General features: G+C 43.5%; 1 protein-coding gene across 5 annotated transcripts in view; it reads left to right on the top strand.

Moving 5' to 3' along the window:
- ZEB2 (zinc finger E-box binding homeobox 2) overlaps positions 1-18,647 on the top strand; it is a 212,795-nt gene that overhangs the window by 165,721 nt on the left and 28,427 nt on the right. For 4 of the 5 annotated variants that reach the window (XM_060257293.1, XM_060257292.1, XM_060257294.1 and 1 more), the window contains 3 exons: positions 13,297-13,485; positions 14,193-14,407; positions 16,769-16,877. In XM_060257293.1, the coding sequence (XP_060113276.1) occupies positions 13,297-13,485; positions 14,193-14,407; positions 16,769-16,877 (513 nt within the window). The remainder of the gene's footprint in view (positions 1-13,296; positions 13,486-14,192; positions 14,408-16,768; positions 16,878-18,647) is intronic. The other variant, XM_060257296.1, reaches the window with a different exon arrangement.

Below are 18,647 nucleotides of genomic sequence, written 5' to 3'. Positions count from 1 at the left end.
ATGAAGGTATTCATGAGCCTATTAAGTCCCAGGATGAAAACTGCTGCTGTGTTGTAAACATCTGCCCACCAGAAACTGTGCTGATACTACAAGAATGTTTCACAGCCATCAGTTCAACCACCAAATGGTGTTGATGGCTCATAGCAGTGGCCAATTAGGCCAGATCTGAGTCATTAATTTCATGTACTTTCACACAGGTAAAAAATCAGCCCTAGTTCAGGGAATTGCAGCTTTGAGGTTTATTTCAGGCTTTATACATAGTTTTAGGGAAAGGATGAGCAGATGCTCTGTAGGTAAATAAACAAGCTCTGCCTCTTTTACTAATAACGGCAAGAGGCAAATAAACTTTCCAGAGAGAGTATTTTTGTGTATTTTGGTACACACAGAGAAAGAGTTCTCTTAAGAGAAGAAAACGGAAGTAAAAGTTGGCAGGCTGGAAGGACTGATAGTTTTGACACTGTAATCTGTATGTGCCAATGGAGGCCAGCCACTTCCTGCTTAATGAAGGCTGTGGTTTTATTAGCTTTGTTGCCGATTAGAAGCTATCTCCTTCTCACAGCAAGAGTTCCCGCAAGAAATAGCTAGCCTCCCAAGCTTCTTTAGTCTCTCTTTTAAACATCTCCTTTTTTTTAGTGTGGTTTATGCTCATATGAGGTTATGATACCTCAAGCTTCAAGGAGTCCCTGCCCCAGTCCTTAATTAAAACAAGACTTCCTTGGTGAGGTCACTCACTTTATGTCTTTCTAAAAAGCTGGACTCACAGATGGGAGTATGATTTCTGTGTGCAATTTAAGTTCACAAGGAATCAATGAATGTGGCTAAATACACAGAAAACCCACAAAGGGCATACAAGGGGAAGCTCGCCTTCCCTAGAAGAACCATTTGCTGGGGTGGGTGGTGGGTAGGAGACCACTTTTTTACTTGCTATGCCCAGGGCCCCGTGCTTCTCGGTAACAGAAGAGAAATGCTGAAGTGTCTGACCCGCATTCAGTTGACATTTGATATATATATATATATATTAATTCTTTAATATACAGTCTCAGTGCTAACATTGTTTCAGTTAAGGATCTATCAGCTTCTCAGTAAATCCCACTGTTTTTAAGGTTTATAACTTAAGTATAAACATTTGCCTTAGCTCCTGAATTCCTTTAATATACACAGAAAATGAATAATCCACATGTTTTAGAACCTCAGAGACATTTAGTATCAAAGGAGGCAATTATAGCCTACTGTACAAAGATAGCTTTTGAAATAATTTGTTGCCCAGCTCAGGGAAGTTGAACATAAAGCAGTAGACCCAGAAGCATAGGAATGAGAAAAAAAGGGATTATTGCTGTCATATAATTAATTTATTCTTCCAGCAAACTGACCTAGGATAGCCCCCATGGGAAAGGGAACTAAATATTTGGGCTGAAGGGGCAATGGTAGGTTTTGAATGTGATAGACAGATTCTAAGGCTAAGAAAAATCACCTCTTTCAAATATGTCCTCATAGAACCTCTGCATCCTGTCCCTAAATATTTGTGCTGTCATATAAACCTAAAGTGCTCAAGCAACATTCCTGCAATCCTGGCTAGTTCCTGTTTCTGGACAGCAGCTTGGACGTAATGGAGCATTTCTATGGGTGGAAGGATTTCCATCCACAAAAACATTCCATTGCCCTAAAACCAGTATAGGCACCCACCAATCTACCCATCCAAATTGGTTGGCTTCCCACTACTAGGAATAGGCTCATGAACTAAAGGAACAGGCTCATGAACTAAAGGAATAGGCTCATGAACTACTAGGAACAGCTCATGAACTAAAGTTCGTGACAAATTTTGACTGTTTCGTGGTTCATGAACTGAAGTTCATGGCAGGTCAACTGGCATGACTGTTTGATTGTTTTACTATTTATCTGTTAGATTGCCTGTTGTTAGTTATAATTGTTTTACCATGTTGGAATCCGTCCTGAGCCTACCTTGGGAAAGGGTGGACTACAAATTGACAGAAATTTAAAAAAAGAACTTTCCACAAACTTTCAAGTGGTTCATGGCAGTTCATGAATGGATATTTTTCCATATATATATTAAAAAGGTAAAGGTAGTCCCCTGTGCAAGCACCAGTCATTTCCGACTCTGGGGTGACGTTGCTTTCACAACGTTTTCACGGCAGACTTTTTACAGGGTGGTTTGCCATTGCCTTCCCCAGTCATCTACACTCCCCCCCCCCCCCAGCACGCTGGGTACTCATTTTACTGACCTCAGAAGGATGGAAGGCTGAGTCAACTTCGAGCCAGCTACCTGAACCAGCTTCCGCTGGGATCGAACTCTGGTTATGAGCAGAGGGCTCTGACTGCAGTACTGCAGCTTTACCACTCTGCACCATGGGGCAGATATATTTCCATATAGTCTCCACTTAATCAAAATGTTTTACAAACTTCAATGGGGAGAGCAGAATTCTTCAGCCTTGGAAACACCAGTAAAGGCCCTCCAAAGCTTAACAGGCATTGCTGGCTGCCAATAATGGAGTTCCAATTTTGCTTTATGGGATCAGAATTCTATATATACCCTCAGCTGAGCTCTGCACCCTCTCCTTCGTTGGGTGTTGGCAGTTAGACAGAGAGGCAAGGAACTTGATAAAATCAGAGCACATTCATTTATTTATGATTGTGAATACCGCTCCCTTGGTGGGGTTTGGATGTTATGTGGACTCAGGACTCTGAATCACTCTATCTCTCTGCTCATGCTGAGCAGAGGGGCTTAGCTACTGGGTGCCTTGGTTGAAGACCCACATCTATACCCTCCTACCCCTGCTGATTGTGAACACCTCTGTGTGCCATGAGGGTGAAAGTGAGTGCAAAGGGTGCTCATTTGTGTGTGGGGAGAGATCTTCCATCCCTTGCATATCACAGGCCCCCATCCTGGGGTACCAAAACCATCCTGCTAGCTCACTGGTGTGCAGCCCTAGCTGGGCATCACCAGGGGTCTCAGAGCCTCCTTCCCCTGATCTGTTCATGGAGCTCCCCATAGAAGCAAGAGTAGTTAGTATTGCCCCAGACACTGGCAGTTGCTAACAGGCCTTGGAGAGGAGAACTCTAATAGCAGTATTTTTTTGGGGGGGGGGCATCCCCTCCTTCCATATCCAAATTCCCTGTTGGTGCTTCTGCCTCAAGTATCCCCGTCAGTAGCCCTTCCCAGATCAGTGCTAGAAAGCAGCTTTGCCTCCCACCTTCTCCAGTCCCAGAGCCCCATTTTCAGTCCACAGATTGGAAACATTTCTGCACCCTTCTAGTGATCACTGTGTGTCAGAGTGCCAGGTGTGCCATACCTATGTCCAAAGGGATGCAAACTCCCAACATTTGTCCTCTTCCATCCTCCAGAAGCACCTTCAAAGGGGGTACCCAACTATGTTGCCGCTGGAGGAAAGAGTGGCAGCCAGTAGGAGGAATAAGAAGCCCATTCCCTTTCAGCAGGGAGAAGCAACGGAGTAGCAGGAAGCCCCTCCAAGAAAAGATCCCCACATTCAGGGTGTCATGGATGGGACATCAAAGTAGGCCATCCTGCATGGTTGCCAACAGTGCCATCCAGAAGGGCCACACGGAGGGCCCAGGAAGCAGTCACTTACCTCATCATTGAGATTGTTGCTGTGGATGGCCAGCCCTTCTCCCTAACGGAGGATGTAGCCTTTTGCCAGCTGCTGCAACATCTGGCTCCCTGGTACTCCAGCCTCTCACAGAGGACTATGAACTTATGAGTCTTGCCCGCCATGCACTGGTCTGCAGTGGTGATGGTCAAGGCTCAGCACTCTAGAGCACAAGGCAAAATCATGCACTTATTTTGTTTATATTTATTTATATGTTAGATTTATAGCCTGCCCTCCCCTGTACAATGGGGCTCATGGTGGACCTCTGGAGCAGCCAATAGCACAGCTACCTTTCCCTCTCTGACCACTAGTGGAAACCAGAGGATCTCTCTGTCCAGACTTTCAGGCACAGTCCAGACCCCAGGAGGAGACGGTGGCTCAGTGGCAGAGCATCTGCTTGGGAAGCAGAAGGTCCCAGGTTCAATCCCTGGCATCTCCAAAAAAGGGTCCAGGCAAATAGGTGTGAAAAACCTCAGCTTGAGACCCTGGAGAGCCGCTGCCAGTCTGAGAAGACAGTACTGACTTTGATGGACCAAAGGTCTGATTCAGTATAAGGCAGCTTCATATGTTCTTCATATGTTCAAATGAAAGACAGTCCTGCCACTGGGCTAAAGAGTGGTTCTCATTCATGTGCAGGGGATGGGTGCAGACCACACAACAGATTAGCCTGAGGAAGTGGTAGGTGGTGGCAGCATCATCCATGGCTATATGGTCATCAACGCTGGCAGCAGTGGAGGCTGCATACCTCAAGGTCATCGTCTGTCTGGCACACTTGCTTCACCTGGTGGTAAAGAATGTTCTGGGGCTGGGAAGCACTGTCAGGGCCATCTGGGACACTGCCACCCTAGAGATGCAGTCCTTACTCAAGACCTCCTGACATCTGGCCACCCACGTCTCGCAAATCATCGAGCCTGTCTGTCTGCTGTGTGAGAGGGAGGGGATGAACACAGGTTCATCCTGGACTTATCCACCCGCTGGAACTCCACCTATGCCATTAAAGTACTTTTGCTGAAGCAGACTAGCACAGTGCAGAATGTTATCTTCATGGAGAACATCTTGCACAGGGAAGAGGTTAGCTCAGCATCAGCTCAAACAACTGGCTGAGCCTCTCACAAATGGCGCATGCCCTCAAACTCTTCCCAGACAGCACTGACATGTTCTGTGCCCATACAGCCAGCCTAGGGCAAGTCATCCCCCTGACTTAAGGGGTGAACTGAACACCAGCCACCGCACTGGAGCTGGGCCCCAAGGGAATGGCTCTTCTCCCATGGATCAAGGCCTGAGCAGATAGGTTGCAACCTCTCTGCAAGGAAAGGGAGTACAAGCAGGTCTGTATCAGTGACCACCACCCCCCGCCCCCCAAGATAAAAGGAAGCATTGCTCTCCAGAATACAGAGCTCATGCAATGGAAGCATGAACTCTGCAAAGAAGTGCAGAGGCTACAGGCCAGAGGAAACAGCGGGGGGAAGAGGCTGAGGAGGAGGAGCCACAGCCCAGCACATCTGCCTCAAATAGCCCATCCAGGAAGAAGCCTCACTACTGGTTGTCAGTGTCGAATTGGGAGGTCAGCAGTGGCAGGGATGCTAGGCTTTCAGCGGCGGAGGATATGGCAGAGGTGATGGTGAGAAAGTAGCTTGCCAAGTCCCCTGAATCTACTGATGCCAATCCCTGCAGTATTAGTCACAGAGGGCTGTCCTCTGACCCACTCTCTCTTGCATGGCCATGGATCTCCTCTCCTGCCCTCCTATCAGTGTCCAGAGTGACTGGTCGTTCTCCCATCAGCCCCCACCACTCCCACCTGGACCCAGCCGGAGTGAACGAGTTGGCCTTCCTCAGAATCAACCATCCATCTCTGAACCTCACAGAGTAAGAACCCAACCTCCCCCTGTATAGCCCTTCTTTCCCTAAGCAGTTCCAACCTCCCCCTGTATAGCCTCTTTCCCTGAGCAGTTCCAACCTCCCCCTGTATAGCCCCTCTTTCCCTGAGCAGTTCCAACCTCCCCCTGTATAGCCCCTCTTTCCCTGAGCAGTTCCAACCTCCCCCTGTATAGCCCCTCTTCCCCTGAGCAGTTCCAACCTCCCCCTGTATAGCCCCTCTTTCCCTGAGCAGTTCCAACCTCCCCCTGTATAGCCCCTCTTTCCCTGAGCAGTTCCAACCTCCCCTTGTATAGCCCCTCTTTCCCTGAGCAGTTCCAACCTCCCCCTGTATAGCCCCTCTTTCCTCCTCCTTTCGGCATGATCTGGCATGCAACCTGCCTCTGCCCATTGGTTGGGCTGGAAATTCTCACTGAAATTCCCCTACTGGAAAAAAAACAAAACCAGATACCCCCATTACTTTTACCCATCAAAGAAAATCTCCCTATCCAGCACCTGCTTCCTGAAACAACATCTATCCCATAACACAACACCTACCTCATGGAACAACATCCACCTTAGCAAACATCTGCCTGTACAAGCAAGCCCCTGTTCGACTACCCGTTTGTACATTTCACAACTTGTATCTGTACAGTGTGTTCTGCTAATGGTGAATGGTAGGGCCCTGTGACGCAGAGTGGTAACGCTGCAGTGCTGCAATCCGAACTCTCCGCTCACGACCTGAGTTTGATCCCGGCAGAAGCTGGGTTCAGGAAGCCGGTTCAAGGTTGACTCAGCTTTCCATCCTTCCGAGGTTGGTAAAATGAGTCCCCAGCTTGCTGGGCGGAAAGTGTAGATGTCTGGGGAAGGCAATGGCAAACCACCCCGTAAAAAGTCTGCTGTGAAAACGTCGTGATGCGACGTCACCGCAGAGTCGAAAATGACTGGTGCTTGCACAGGGAATTACCTATACCTATTTCAATGGTGAATAAACAGAAATTTCACCTATGTGATCCATGTGCTTGGGCCTAGCGGGTCTGGGAGCATTGTGGGCATGCCTTGCTTGGTTCCAGTGCTTGCTAGAGGTCTCTGTCAAGCTGCTGTGGAGTTACTTTGGTGAGCCCCCGTCAAAACTCTGGGGATGTCTGCCTTTCTGTCCTTCAGAACTTGCCTTTGGAGAGTTGGGGGTGGCCCTGCCAGCTCAACATGTGTTTCCATTCCTTTGCAGTGTAGAAGGAATGATGGGTGTGCTCTGGACCTGTGTGTTTCAGCCAGGAGGTGTGCTGTGAGAGTTGTGGGCAGGCTTCCTTTGTTTATGTTGTGTGTCTAAGGTGCCTGCCAAGCTGTCATGGGGATGTCTTGTGATGTCTGCCTTTGGTGAGTTGGAGGGCTGTGAGCATTGGAGGGATGCTTGCCTTGCTTTCAGTGTCTGGATTGGGGGATCAACCCATATGAAGTTTTCCTGTGAATTTGGTGTTACTGGCTTGTTCCTGAACAGTTCCATAGACTCCTGTAACTACAGCTGTTTTTTCCCCTGAGAGAGCACTGGGAAGACTTGGGGGGGGGGGCTCATAACTGGGACACCAGAAATGTTATCAGAAACGTAGTCCACCCCCAACTCGGAGTAGGTATTTGTGGCTTTCCTGCATTGTGCAGGGGGTTGGACTAGATGACCCTGGAGGTCCCTTCCAGCTCTATGGGCGTTTTCGCACTGACCTTAATCGGCAGCGACGCCCCTCTTCACCGCGCAGGATCTGCACGGATTTCGCACCAATTGCCGCGGAGCACCCGGAAGAGCCGCAAAGTCCCACGGCTTTTGCGGTGCAAATGGAAACTGGTTTTTGGCGGTTTCCATTTCCGTCGCAAAAGCCGCGGGACTTTGCGGCTCTTCTGGATGCTCCGCGGCAATTCGTGCGAAATCCGCGCAGATCCTGCACGGTGAAGAGGGGCGTCACTGCCGATTAAGGTCAGTGCGAAAAGCCCTAGAATTCTATGAACTTGGAGAAATTATAGAGCAGTGGACAGCATGGTGAGATCTCCTGTGTATTTGATGTGTGTAACTTGCAGGGGTCCATTCTATATACTTTTGAACCTGTGCCTGACATTTTCCCCCAAAGCACTTTCCTGGGGGCATCTCCTGGGGGGCATAACTTGGACCCCCTTAAGTCCAATCTACACATAACTTGGAGGGCTTGTAGAGGAGCATCAGGGGGAGGCCTCTGGTGAGTTTGATTTCTCTACCTTGCACAAGGTCCATTCTATCACTCATGAACCTGTGCGTGTCCTTTCCCCAGAAAGTGCTTTCCTGGGGCACCTTCTTTTAGGAGTTGTAACTCAGACCCCACCAATCCAGCCCTCACCAAATTTGGAGGGCAAGTAGAGGAGAGTCATCCAGAATACAAGTTTGGTTCATCTAGCACACCAGGTGACAGTTCGTGGCTCACAAACCGAATATGTCACGAACTACAAACTGAAACGAACCTCATTTTCCCAGTTTGTGCCCATCCTTACCCACTGCCATTTTCTCACTCGCTACTCATCTGGTTTTCCCACTGTCCACCTGGAAATTTGCATTATCATTTAGAAAAAAAAAACTAACCCATATTTGTCCTGTACTTGGGTCAATAATCAGTACTTCATAGTTCCTCCTTTCTTAACAATATGTTGACCTAATGAAAAACACGTTTTGAAGCAACGGAAAGGGCTAGCTGTATGCCAATGTTTGGCCATAGAAGTATTTAATATTACAGCCCTGTGCATTTCAGTGTGCTACATATTCTCTGTCATTTATTGGTTAATTTCAGTTGGCTGTCGCTTTGTAGCATGGCTGACAATAACTGGAGTATGGGTGGGATCGTAAGAACTCTGAGAGGCATACAGTGGAATTCTTCCGGTGGTTAGAAGCCTACAGGAGGAGATAGACCTCTCTGCAGCCTGTTGTAATAATTTTGCTAAGCGCTTTGAGGATAACATATCTTGCATCCACTTCAGCTTGGACTCTGCATTAGCAGTGACAAGATTTAATGGCTCCAGCCGATTTGTCCAGTTGTACTGGATACTTTTTAAAAATCTTGTCCAGTGTGAGGATGTGATCAGAATTCCTTGAAGTTTGAGGCCTACCATTGACTTGTATGACTCTTGCCACTCCTGGTTACTTAAATCTGCTAGGCAGAAGGCTGGGAGGCAGGGTCTGGGAGGCAGTAAATGCCTTCCTGGGATAGGGGGCACTCTTCCCTGCCTTGAGGCGGGCAATGATGTGTCCACTTCTGGGGGGGGGGGGGAAATCCTGCTTTGGGTCCAGGAGAGTTAAATAACTATCATCCAGTCTCAAATGTACCAGTTCTTGAGCAAGGTAGTTGGGCAACTTCATAGATTCCTAAATGGATTGTTTGGATCTGTTCCAGTATGGTTTGAGGCCTGCTTATGAGACTGAAATGGTCTTGGTCAGCCCTGGTGGATGACCTGCACCAGGAGATGGACAGAGGGCGTGCAACCCTGTTAATTCTTCTGAACCTCTCAGCAACTTTTGATACCATCTATTACAATATCCTTCTGAACTGCCTGTTAGGGTTGGGACTGGGAGGCACTGTACTGGAGTGGTTTTGATCCTACTTCAAAGGTAGGTTTAAGAGTGTGGTATGGTATGACTGCTGCTCTACCCCTTGGTCTCTGGCCTACAGAGTTTCTCAAGGTTTCATTGTATTGCCTATACTTTTCAGCATCTATGTAAATCTGTTGGGAGAAGTCATTCGGAGCTTTGGTTTGAGTTTCTACCAATATAAATGTGAAACTCAGCTCTATCTAATGCTTCCAGAAGATCCCTGGAAGACTATGGAACCCGTGAACTGTGCCTGAAGGCAGTTTTGGAATGGGTGAGGAGTAACAAACTCAAACTAAGACTGCTTTTACACAAACTGAATAACCTCCTCCCATCCCTGAGCAGCCCCTCTATTTTGTTGGAATGTATGTGATTTTCACACACGCTGAATAATGCACAATCCATTTTCAATGCACTTTTGCAACTGGCTTTTACCATATGAAACAGCAAAATCCACTTGAAAACAATTGCACGTTATTCAGCGTGTGTGAAAATCACATACATTCCAACAAAATAGGAGGGCTTCTCAGGGATGGGGGGAGGTTTCTCCCAGGAAATTGAATTATTTTATTTTGAATACTTTATTTTAAATGCTATTTTAATGTTGAAATGTTTTATTGAGGTCTGCCTCCCTGGAGACACCTATTTGGGTGGAAAGGCAACATAGAAATGTCTTAAATTAATAATAAATACATATTTAGTTAAATTAAAGGGAACGATGGGTATTAGGTAGATCAGAAACCATATGTGAGCAAGCCTGAAGAAACGAAAAAAATCAGAAAGTGAAAGAAAATGCAGTTGAGCAGATCTTCTAATGAGAAGATTGGCATGGCTTGCCTGATTTGGCATCTTGTCTAGAAAATCAGGCCAAGTTGGTAAACAGGTGATAGGTGTTTATAAAGTGGTCTCTGTAAAATGTAGCACAATCTCTCTCACTCACCATCCTGTCTGTCTTTTCTTACTGTGAGAAGCTAGTCTTCTCTAGGGAAAGCCACAACTGATTTTGCTTGTGTGAAAGCACACAACAGTTTATAAGAAAAACATAAAAGACAGAAGTGGCATTTTTAAACTTCCTCCCTTTAAATAGTTGGCTACATTACCAGTGGTGTATTGTAATTGTTTTGGAAATTTGCCTCTGTTGCAAAAGTGATATGCCATGCTGTGCAAGGAGGGGCTGTTGTTCAAAAGGTTCCCCTGCTTGTGTGCAACTAGTCACATAAGAACACAAGTTGAACCTGCTGGGTCAGACCAGTAGTTCATGTAGTCCAGCCTACTATTTCCACACAGTGGCCAATCAGTTGCCCTGAAGGGCCAAACAAATAGGATTAATATGAGTTGCAATTATACCCTCCCCAAAATTGATCCCTTAAAAGTCAGAAAAAAGTTTCAGAGTCTTTTCACACTATAATTTAGGTATTTTGTATTCATCTATGGTACTGTTTCCCAGCAGTTCTTCATTTCTTGGGCCAAACAAGCAGGTCATAAAGGCCAAGGTTTCCCATTGATGTTGTCTTTCTAGCACTGGTATTCAAAGGACTGCTAATTAATATTTAGCCACTATGACTAGTAGCCATGGTGGTAGTAGTAGTTGTAAGGTTATGTGGATCCTGGTTAACATCTGCAATGGTGGTCTCCCCCAGAATGAATATCTAATAAGCAACTCAGCTCTAATGTCTTCCAATAAATAGTTGCATAAGTCCAAGGGTTCTATTATAATCTTAAATAGTTTGAAATTTGCTACCACCCGAAATGAAATTAATTAATGTTTCAGTTGTGATTAGGCTGGGGCATACCTCTTTCTTCAAATATTGTCTCAGCCATTTTTTTTTTCTTTAGCATCCCTAATTTTGTTTTCTAGATTCATAAACCCTGCTTAGGGTTTCTGTTTCCTTTGCTGTTACTCAGTACCTTTCTTGCGCCACTCTTTATTTTATCTTATCAAATTAATACATATTTATCATGGTCTTTATCTGGGATATTGTTGTATGCGTGTTTAGCTTGAGCTCAGCAGGTTGTACGTTGAAGAAAGATGTGGTGTGTTGGCAGGAACGGAAACATTTTCATTAACAACATCCATGAGGCTGTTGCCGGAATTGCGTCCTTCTGTAAATGATATTGAGGCATCTCCTGGGATTTAGTAGTTGTAGCTATAAGTTTTTACTGGTCTGGGTTTTTGTTGTTTTTTTAAAGTAGAAGTGCAGGTTTTCTTTTAGATTCTTTTACAAAATAATTTTTACCATAACCCACTTTTGATATATGCAACAGAACAAAATTTTAGTCTTCAGCAAATAGTAGTGTTAGTTGATTTTAACCTAATACCATTGACCACTCATGGCACCATAATGGATTTCTCTGTTATCGGTTGCCTTGAGGCAAGGATGCTAAATATTTCAGTAACTTGTGTGTTGGTTTCCTCCCACAGTCTAAGTTACAGTGATGTAAATCTAGTGCTGCTGTCACTCTCTAATTATCAATCCAGCCCCATTGATTTTAAGGCAGATACTGCTGATTTACGCTGTTGTAAGAAAGAACAGAATCGAGCTCATCTGTGTTATGGTTTCTTTATGAGAGAGAAAATACTTTAATCATTGTGATGCTCAGTTTGTCATCTGTCCTAACCAAATAAATGAAGCAAAACCTTAATAAGCACAAAGAGTAAAAATAAACTGCTAATACAAGTCTGTGTCTGTCTTGAAAAGGTATTTGTTGTAACTTAAAAGAAAGCCCCAAAACACTGTATTTTTCTGCTGCTGTAATTCTTCTCTCATTTACACATATCCCCTTTGATTTCAGTAGTCTTTAACATGCATAACTGGGCAAAGGATTGAATGCTGGGTCTTCTGTGCTGTTGGATTAATAACTTTCTGTAACATCCTAGACTTCACCAAATTGTTCCTGTATGTAATGTTTCAAAAAGCAGGCAGGGGAAATGATTAATTTTAACAAGAGGATGTTTTGTGGTTCAGAGCACATTATTTTTCATGGACATTGCATGGGCAATAAAAATACACTAAGTTTATGTTTTAATGGGTGTGGGGAAAGAAAACTTCAGTAAAGACTCTAAAATAGTTTCAGGCCCTACCTCGGATTGTTATGCCATAGAAATAGGTGGTTCTTGGTGTAAAAATATTCCAGGCATCACATGTTATTTAAGTAACATCTCTTCTTTGGGGACAGGAAGGAATAAAGCACTGCTCTTTAAAAGAACCAATAAGGAAAAAAGAAAGCAGCTGTTTCATTCTTGGACCAGTTTAGGGCTAGAATCCTAATCAGGCCAGAATTATACCTACCTGAAAAGGAAGATTATGGGTGCTTTCACACACACTAAATAACATGCTTTGCAACTGGATTTTTACTGTGTAAGAATAGCAAAATCCACTTGTAAATAGTCACTGTGTGAAAGCACCGTATGTTCCTGCTGAAAGTGTTCCTTATCTTTCCTCATTCTTCCTCAGTTGTCTAATTTCTCTAGGTTTCCCAAGCCAGTACGAAGGAGTGCTTCTCTTTCATAGCAGACATGAGAGAATTGCAGGCAAGTGATGAACAGTCTTCTGGCAAGGAGAGCTAGAATTTGCCATTTAGTCCAGAGGTTGGTTCTTTAGGTTCTTTAGGGCATCAAAACTCCCACTTGGTAAGGATTTTTATAGGCTAAAATTCAACCCATAGGATTTTGATAAGTCCAAAACCAGGGTTATCTCTTTAACCTCTATGGTTGAGGTGACAGAGTAGCGAAGGACAGAGAGCAGAACTGCATCCCGAGGGGGCTGTCCTAAAGACTGTTACTCAGACATAATCTTTGTAAATGATCATAAAGTTGTACAGGTCTTTGAAAGCATGTAGAAACCTATAATACTAGAAGACATTCTGACATCATACATGAATAGGGTACAGTCTTACTTGTTTGTTGTTTGTGACAAAAAAGAGGAGCATGTGCAGGGTTGGATCCCAGGATTGCTCCTGCCATTTTTTATTCATAAGTGGCATCATCAGGGATTTGCCAGATCTGCTTTCTCCAAAATCACAGAGCTCTCAGTGGTTGTACTAGAAGAAAGAGAAAGGAGGCTTCAGCTCATATTCAAAAGATAGACTTGCAGCTCCAATACAAGTGAGAGTGTTTTTGTTTTATTTTGTTTTTTTGAAAAATAAGCATATAAAACCACACAGAAAATGCATGCCCCAAACCATTTATTCTCCTTTATTTCTCCCTTCCTTCTATTTCAGTTAAGAATACAAATTGCACATCAGATTTTGAAGAATATTTTACCAAGAGAAAGCTGGAGGAAGGAGATGGACACTCAGTCAGTATAGCAGAATACCTACGGCGCAGTGATACAGCCATTATTTACCCAGAAGCCCCCGAGGAATTGTCTCGCCTTGGCACTCCAGAGGCCAATGGGCAAGAAGAAAATGGTGAGGATGGAATTCATTTTCAGCCACTCTCCTGACCTCTTGCAGCTGTTCAATTATAAATGTACTACATGCCTGGCTGTTTACCTTAAAATTGAAGAACAGCTGCAGAAGCATGGAATTTCACGAGGAAAGACTGGGACTGTCATTTCAGCAGATTGTGATTTCTTTTTTGGTCAGCAGATTCAGACAGTTTTGTAGGTGAAAAAAATAACAGTGAGAGTTAAGAATTGTATTTTCAAGGGGTGGGTTTGTTGAACTGGTTTTAGTTTCGGAATGATTGGCTCCGTATGGCACAAACTACGGACTACTGGCTGAATCTGTAAAGTCTGTTGCTTCTTAATAAGTACTTGAAAGTGGAGGGCAGGGGAGTCCAACAGAATGAAACAGATAGTGTTGTGTATTGAGGCAACCAACTGGTAATTAAGTATATTACATCAATAAATAAGACCCAAAAAAAAAAAAAAAAGGCTTACTATAGGCTAGAGATTTCTGAATGTATTTTGTCATGATTGTAACATGGTTTTCCCTCAGTGTATAAAACACTGATATGCCTTCCATGCTAGGTTAAAAAATAAAAAATCATGGCAGTCCAGTGAAGGCAGATTGCAATGATTCTTGTAAATCCATCCCAGGCAATAAGCCCATTAGAGGCCATTGATTTACTGACCTTTTGGCCTCCTACATTCTCTCCTGTCTCTTGGCCACAGACCTTCCACCTGGAACTCCAGATGCTTTTGCCCAACTGCTGACCTGCCCCTACTGTGACCGGGGCTACAAGCGCTTGACATCTCTGAAGGAGCACATCAAGTACCGCCATGAGAAGAATGAGGAGAACTTTCCTTGCCCTCTCTGTAACTACACGTTTGCCTACCGGACCCAGCTCGAGCGGCATATGGTGACGCACAAGCCTGGGACAGATCAGGTGTGGGGGGGGGGGACTTGTTTTAAGTGATTTCTTTCTATAATAACTCCTTAGAGAAATGATATTGCTTTGATTGGCAATCATTATTAATTTTTCATGGCATTTTGAAGATGCAGATCTTTTAATGGTAATAGCTTTAATTGAGGTCTAAATGATTTTTTGATGGTCTCTTCTAATATGATTTAATAGTCTTATGTTCACGATCGAATGACTGTGTTAATTTCTAATTTAGAAATTTTATTTGCACTTTAACTTTAGTTTCATTTTTTTTTTATGATCCTCAAAATGTGAATGAAATTGTGGCATTTTAATTATACATTATTAAACATCCCAGCAATTTTAATTCGATTTTTCACCTAGTTTTGCTTGGTATTTTTTCCAAATAGGATCTCAAAGACATCTCAAAGATCTGTTAATCTTTTTTTCTGACATTCATTACTTTTCACTGAGCCTTGTGTATATTTTTCATTGAGATTCTAAGACTAGGTTAATACTTTTAGTAGATTATTTCAAAATGCACATATGTCACACGCCCCTTGACTGTTTTAATAAAATGTAACCACATAAGGAACTCACCATTGCTATTATTTATATATCCCAGCATTGTATCTGTTTTAATTAAAATGATTCCTTGATCATAGATGTGTTAGATTTAACTGAATGTATCATTTAAATATATGGATAAACTTTCTTCTGTTTCAAACCAAGCACTAAATTTCGTGTTCTCTAGCAAATGGGTCTTTAAAACTCGCATTTGTGTATTGCAAGAAAAGCTGCGGCCAAGAGTCTTAAACTTAGATACATGCATTGTGACCAACTGCACTGGAATTGCAGCATTTTCTGTTTCCTGAAGAACAAAATGCTCATTTTGGTTTAGCTTTACAGATTTTGTTTTTTTTGTAAATGATATGTTTAATTAGACAAACATGTATCAGGCCCACCGTCTAATCAAACAATTTGGTAATTAGCTCAGTCTCTTTTAATCTCTATTATCAATAACATATAACTCTAACAAGGTTTATAATAACATTTCATTCTTAAAGAAAAGAGCAAATTATTAATCTGGGGAAAAAATCTCCCCTTCTGACAAAAAAAGACACAGTTTGCCCTCCCTCAACTACTTCTGAATATCAAAACACTGGGTGGGGGGAGAATAGCTCGATATTTATCCAGCATAACTGCCTTAAATTTCACATGCAAGAGTGTGATTGTGTTGGCGCATTACGAATGGTAGCTTTGGTGTTGAAAAGTCCCCTCATTTGCTCGTGGCATTTACAATTAGTAAATTAAAATGATTGTATCATATTAACAGTGGCACAACTAAAGTTTATAGTAGTCCTCTGAGGGCTGTGGGGGGAGACAAAGCAGCTGTTGCTGTTTGTTTATGCAACTCAGCAACATATGAGCGCTGGTCCCTCAATGGCGCTTGGCGGGCTGGGCTCTGCTTGATCTTTGAAGGTTGCTGCTGTTTGAACAACCCTCCCTGTGTCCCATGTAACACCATCTGTCTCACTAGGAATGTGGGAAGATTCAGCACACCCTAGCAGTTGTCATACCGTTTCTGTGCTGTCTTTTCTGCAATAGGCTTTTGTGTCACGCTGCTTAGGAAGAAGGGGGGGGGAAGCTGACCTCCTACCTTGAACATCCAGACTAGATGACTGTAGCTCCCCCCCACACACACTTAGAATTCAAAGTCGTAGCACTTTTCTCACTTGTTCAGAAAGGTCAAGCTGTGTTTGATTCTATCTTTATGCTGCTTTTTAACTTGTCGCGTCTGCCAACTTTTCTCTTGTTTTGCTCCTGCTCTCTTAGCATTGCTCCAAAAGAGAGGGGGTAAAGAAACAGTTCAGTTCTCTGTTCAGGATTTCTCAGCAGCTACAGCCTCATGCTGAATTTTTGTTCTTACGTTTGATAACTGAAATGAATCTTGTTTATCTATTCCGGCACTAAACGGCTCAGATGGACAATAAATGGAATGTTTAAAAACTGCTTGTCTGAAGGCACTTCTGCATATGCCAGAAACACTACAAATCTCAATTTCTTTGAAAAATTAAAAATCCGTTCCTCCCAACACTTTGTGCTTTAATATATTGCCCTGCTGATGAAAGACTTAGGAAATAATTCCAAAACAAATGTCGAAAGTGCATACAGATTTGCTTCAAGTTTAGTGCCAATATTTTGATTTTCATGGTAAGCACTGACGGAGCAAATGAATGTACGCATGGATCTTTTAGCCTTAATGGATAAGTACCAGGCTGCTTTAGTGACGATTATTTTTTAAATGAACAATCTCTTTTTTTACACATATATGTGTCAGTGTATATTTGCATAAAATTCATGCTGGCGTCTTTGCTTCCTCAGCACCAAATGCTGACCCAAGGAGCAGGCAATCGCAAGTTCAAGTGCACAGAGTGCGGCAAGGCCTTCAAATACAAACACCATCTGAAAGAACACCTGCGAATCCACAGTGGTGAGTTGCTGGGGTGCCAGGGTTCTCATTTGCATTCTGTTTAATTAGCTGTGATTTTTAAAATGAGATTGCTTAAAATTTACATAGTTTTGTTTTTTTAGAGCGACCAAAGTACTTAAATAAATTGTATCTGACTCATCCTCATATTTTTTTGCCATGCAGTTAAACACACATGCACACACACACACACACACTCCATGGAAGGTTTCTGCAATAGCAGAACCTATTACCCAATTAATTAATTAATTAATTAATTAAACTCTAATTGCTTCCTGAAGCTATTTCGACTCGGAGGAATTCAGAAATTCTTGTTCATCCGGCTCTTAGATGCTCCTGTTTTGATACTCCTATTTTTAAAATGCAAGAAGATGAACAGTACTACCTCCCATCCAGCCGTATGGTGCAGGAGCTCCAAAACACATGTCAAGCTCCCTTGCCCGGAATGGCTGCTTCATTTTATGACATTTGTATGCCATCCTTGTTTTGAAGAGCTCAGAACAGCTGTTTAGTCTCACAACAGCCCTGTGCGGTAAGTTAGGCTGAGAAATAGTGACTTGGCTAAGGCCAGCCAGTGAGCATCCCAGCCTAGGTCTTCTTAACATGTTACATTTCCTCAGATGTATCTGTCAAATGATTTCTATGTACATGTTCAATGCAAATGCAGCAAACGCTTCTGTCATCCAGGTATATATTGCAGGGATGTGAGATTTGTCTGCAGTTGCCCAATGAGTGTGCACTCAATAGCAAACCCCAGTTCAGTGCTACATAATGTGCATTGTGCAAAGTGGTATTGAACTTAGGATTCCCACATCCACACCCAGCACTATATGGACTGTTATTTCATAAGTGCAGCTGAACTGCACACACAGTGATAACCATTGGAAGTGGTCTGCCAGCTGGGGTTGCCGACTGCTACTCTGGGTGACAGGAAGTGGAGGGGAATGTCTGCCCTCTGGGTAAGTACCAGAGAGAGGCAGTAGTCAGCCCTGTGCACATATGTAGTTGAACTTGTGAGTGTGGACTGCTGACATAAGTGAGGAAGATTGTCCAGTTAGCAGCTGCACAGTTGCATGGTACTGATGGATGGAGGTCTCTCCACCACCGTCTTCTGATGTTCTCAGGTTAAGATAGGAATTCCCACCCCCACTCGGTCATCCCACAGTAGCAGCAGGCAGTTCCAATTGGTGAGCTGTGTCCCCAGCTGCCACTGTGCACACATGTTCCTCTGCGTGCATATATTGGTCCTCTCCATTGAAATAAATAGGCCTACTCCATGTGCGTAAAAAATCCAGGTGGGTATCTGAGTACCTGTGGGTGTCTGAATCAGAACACATGTCATTGGGATGTACGGTGACATCTTAGCATAAAAATGACATCTCACCATACAAGCAACGTCTCACGTATGGCAACACCATGGAGCTTGCCAGCCTCAGTTAATCCAAATGATATTTAGTTTTCTCCCTTTAACCTAGAGGTCCTCAACATTTGGTAAAGTTTTTCTGTAACTGCAATAATGCTAAGACATGGACCCATTTAGACAGTTTTTAAAGAGCACACTCTTAGATGTTCTTGGTTTTGATATCCTTATTTTAAAACAGCAAGAGAATTCATATTGCCATATTTTGAAGCTAAAAAGGGGAGTGTTTAAATCTTTCCCTTGTTTATAAGTTCTGCTAAATTCATAGACCATATTTGGATTAATTTTTTATTCAAAATATATTAATTAGTCTGCCGGCACTTGAGCTGCTCTTGCGAATGCAGCTCAGGACT

Source organism: Heteronotia binoei, chromosome 16 (assembly GCF_032191835.1).
Source record: "Heteronotia binoei isolate CCM8104 ecotype False Entrance Well chromosome 16, APGP_CSIRO_Hbin_v1, whole genome shotgun sequence".
In the NCBI taxonomy this organism is placed as follows: Eukaryota; Metazoa; Chordata; class Lepidosauria; order Squamata; family Gekkonidae; genus Heteronotia; species Heteronotia binoei.
The sequence above is the reverse complement of the archived record's forward strand: the minus strand, read 5'-3'. Positions and strand labels throughout refer to the sequence as shown.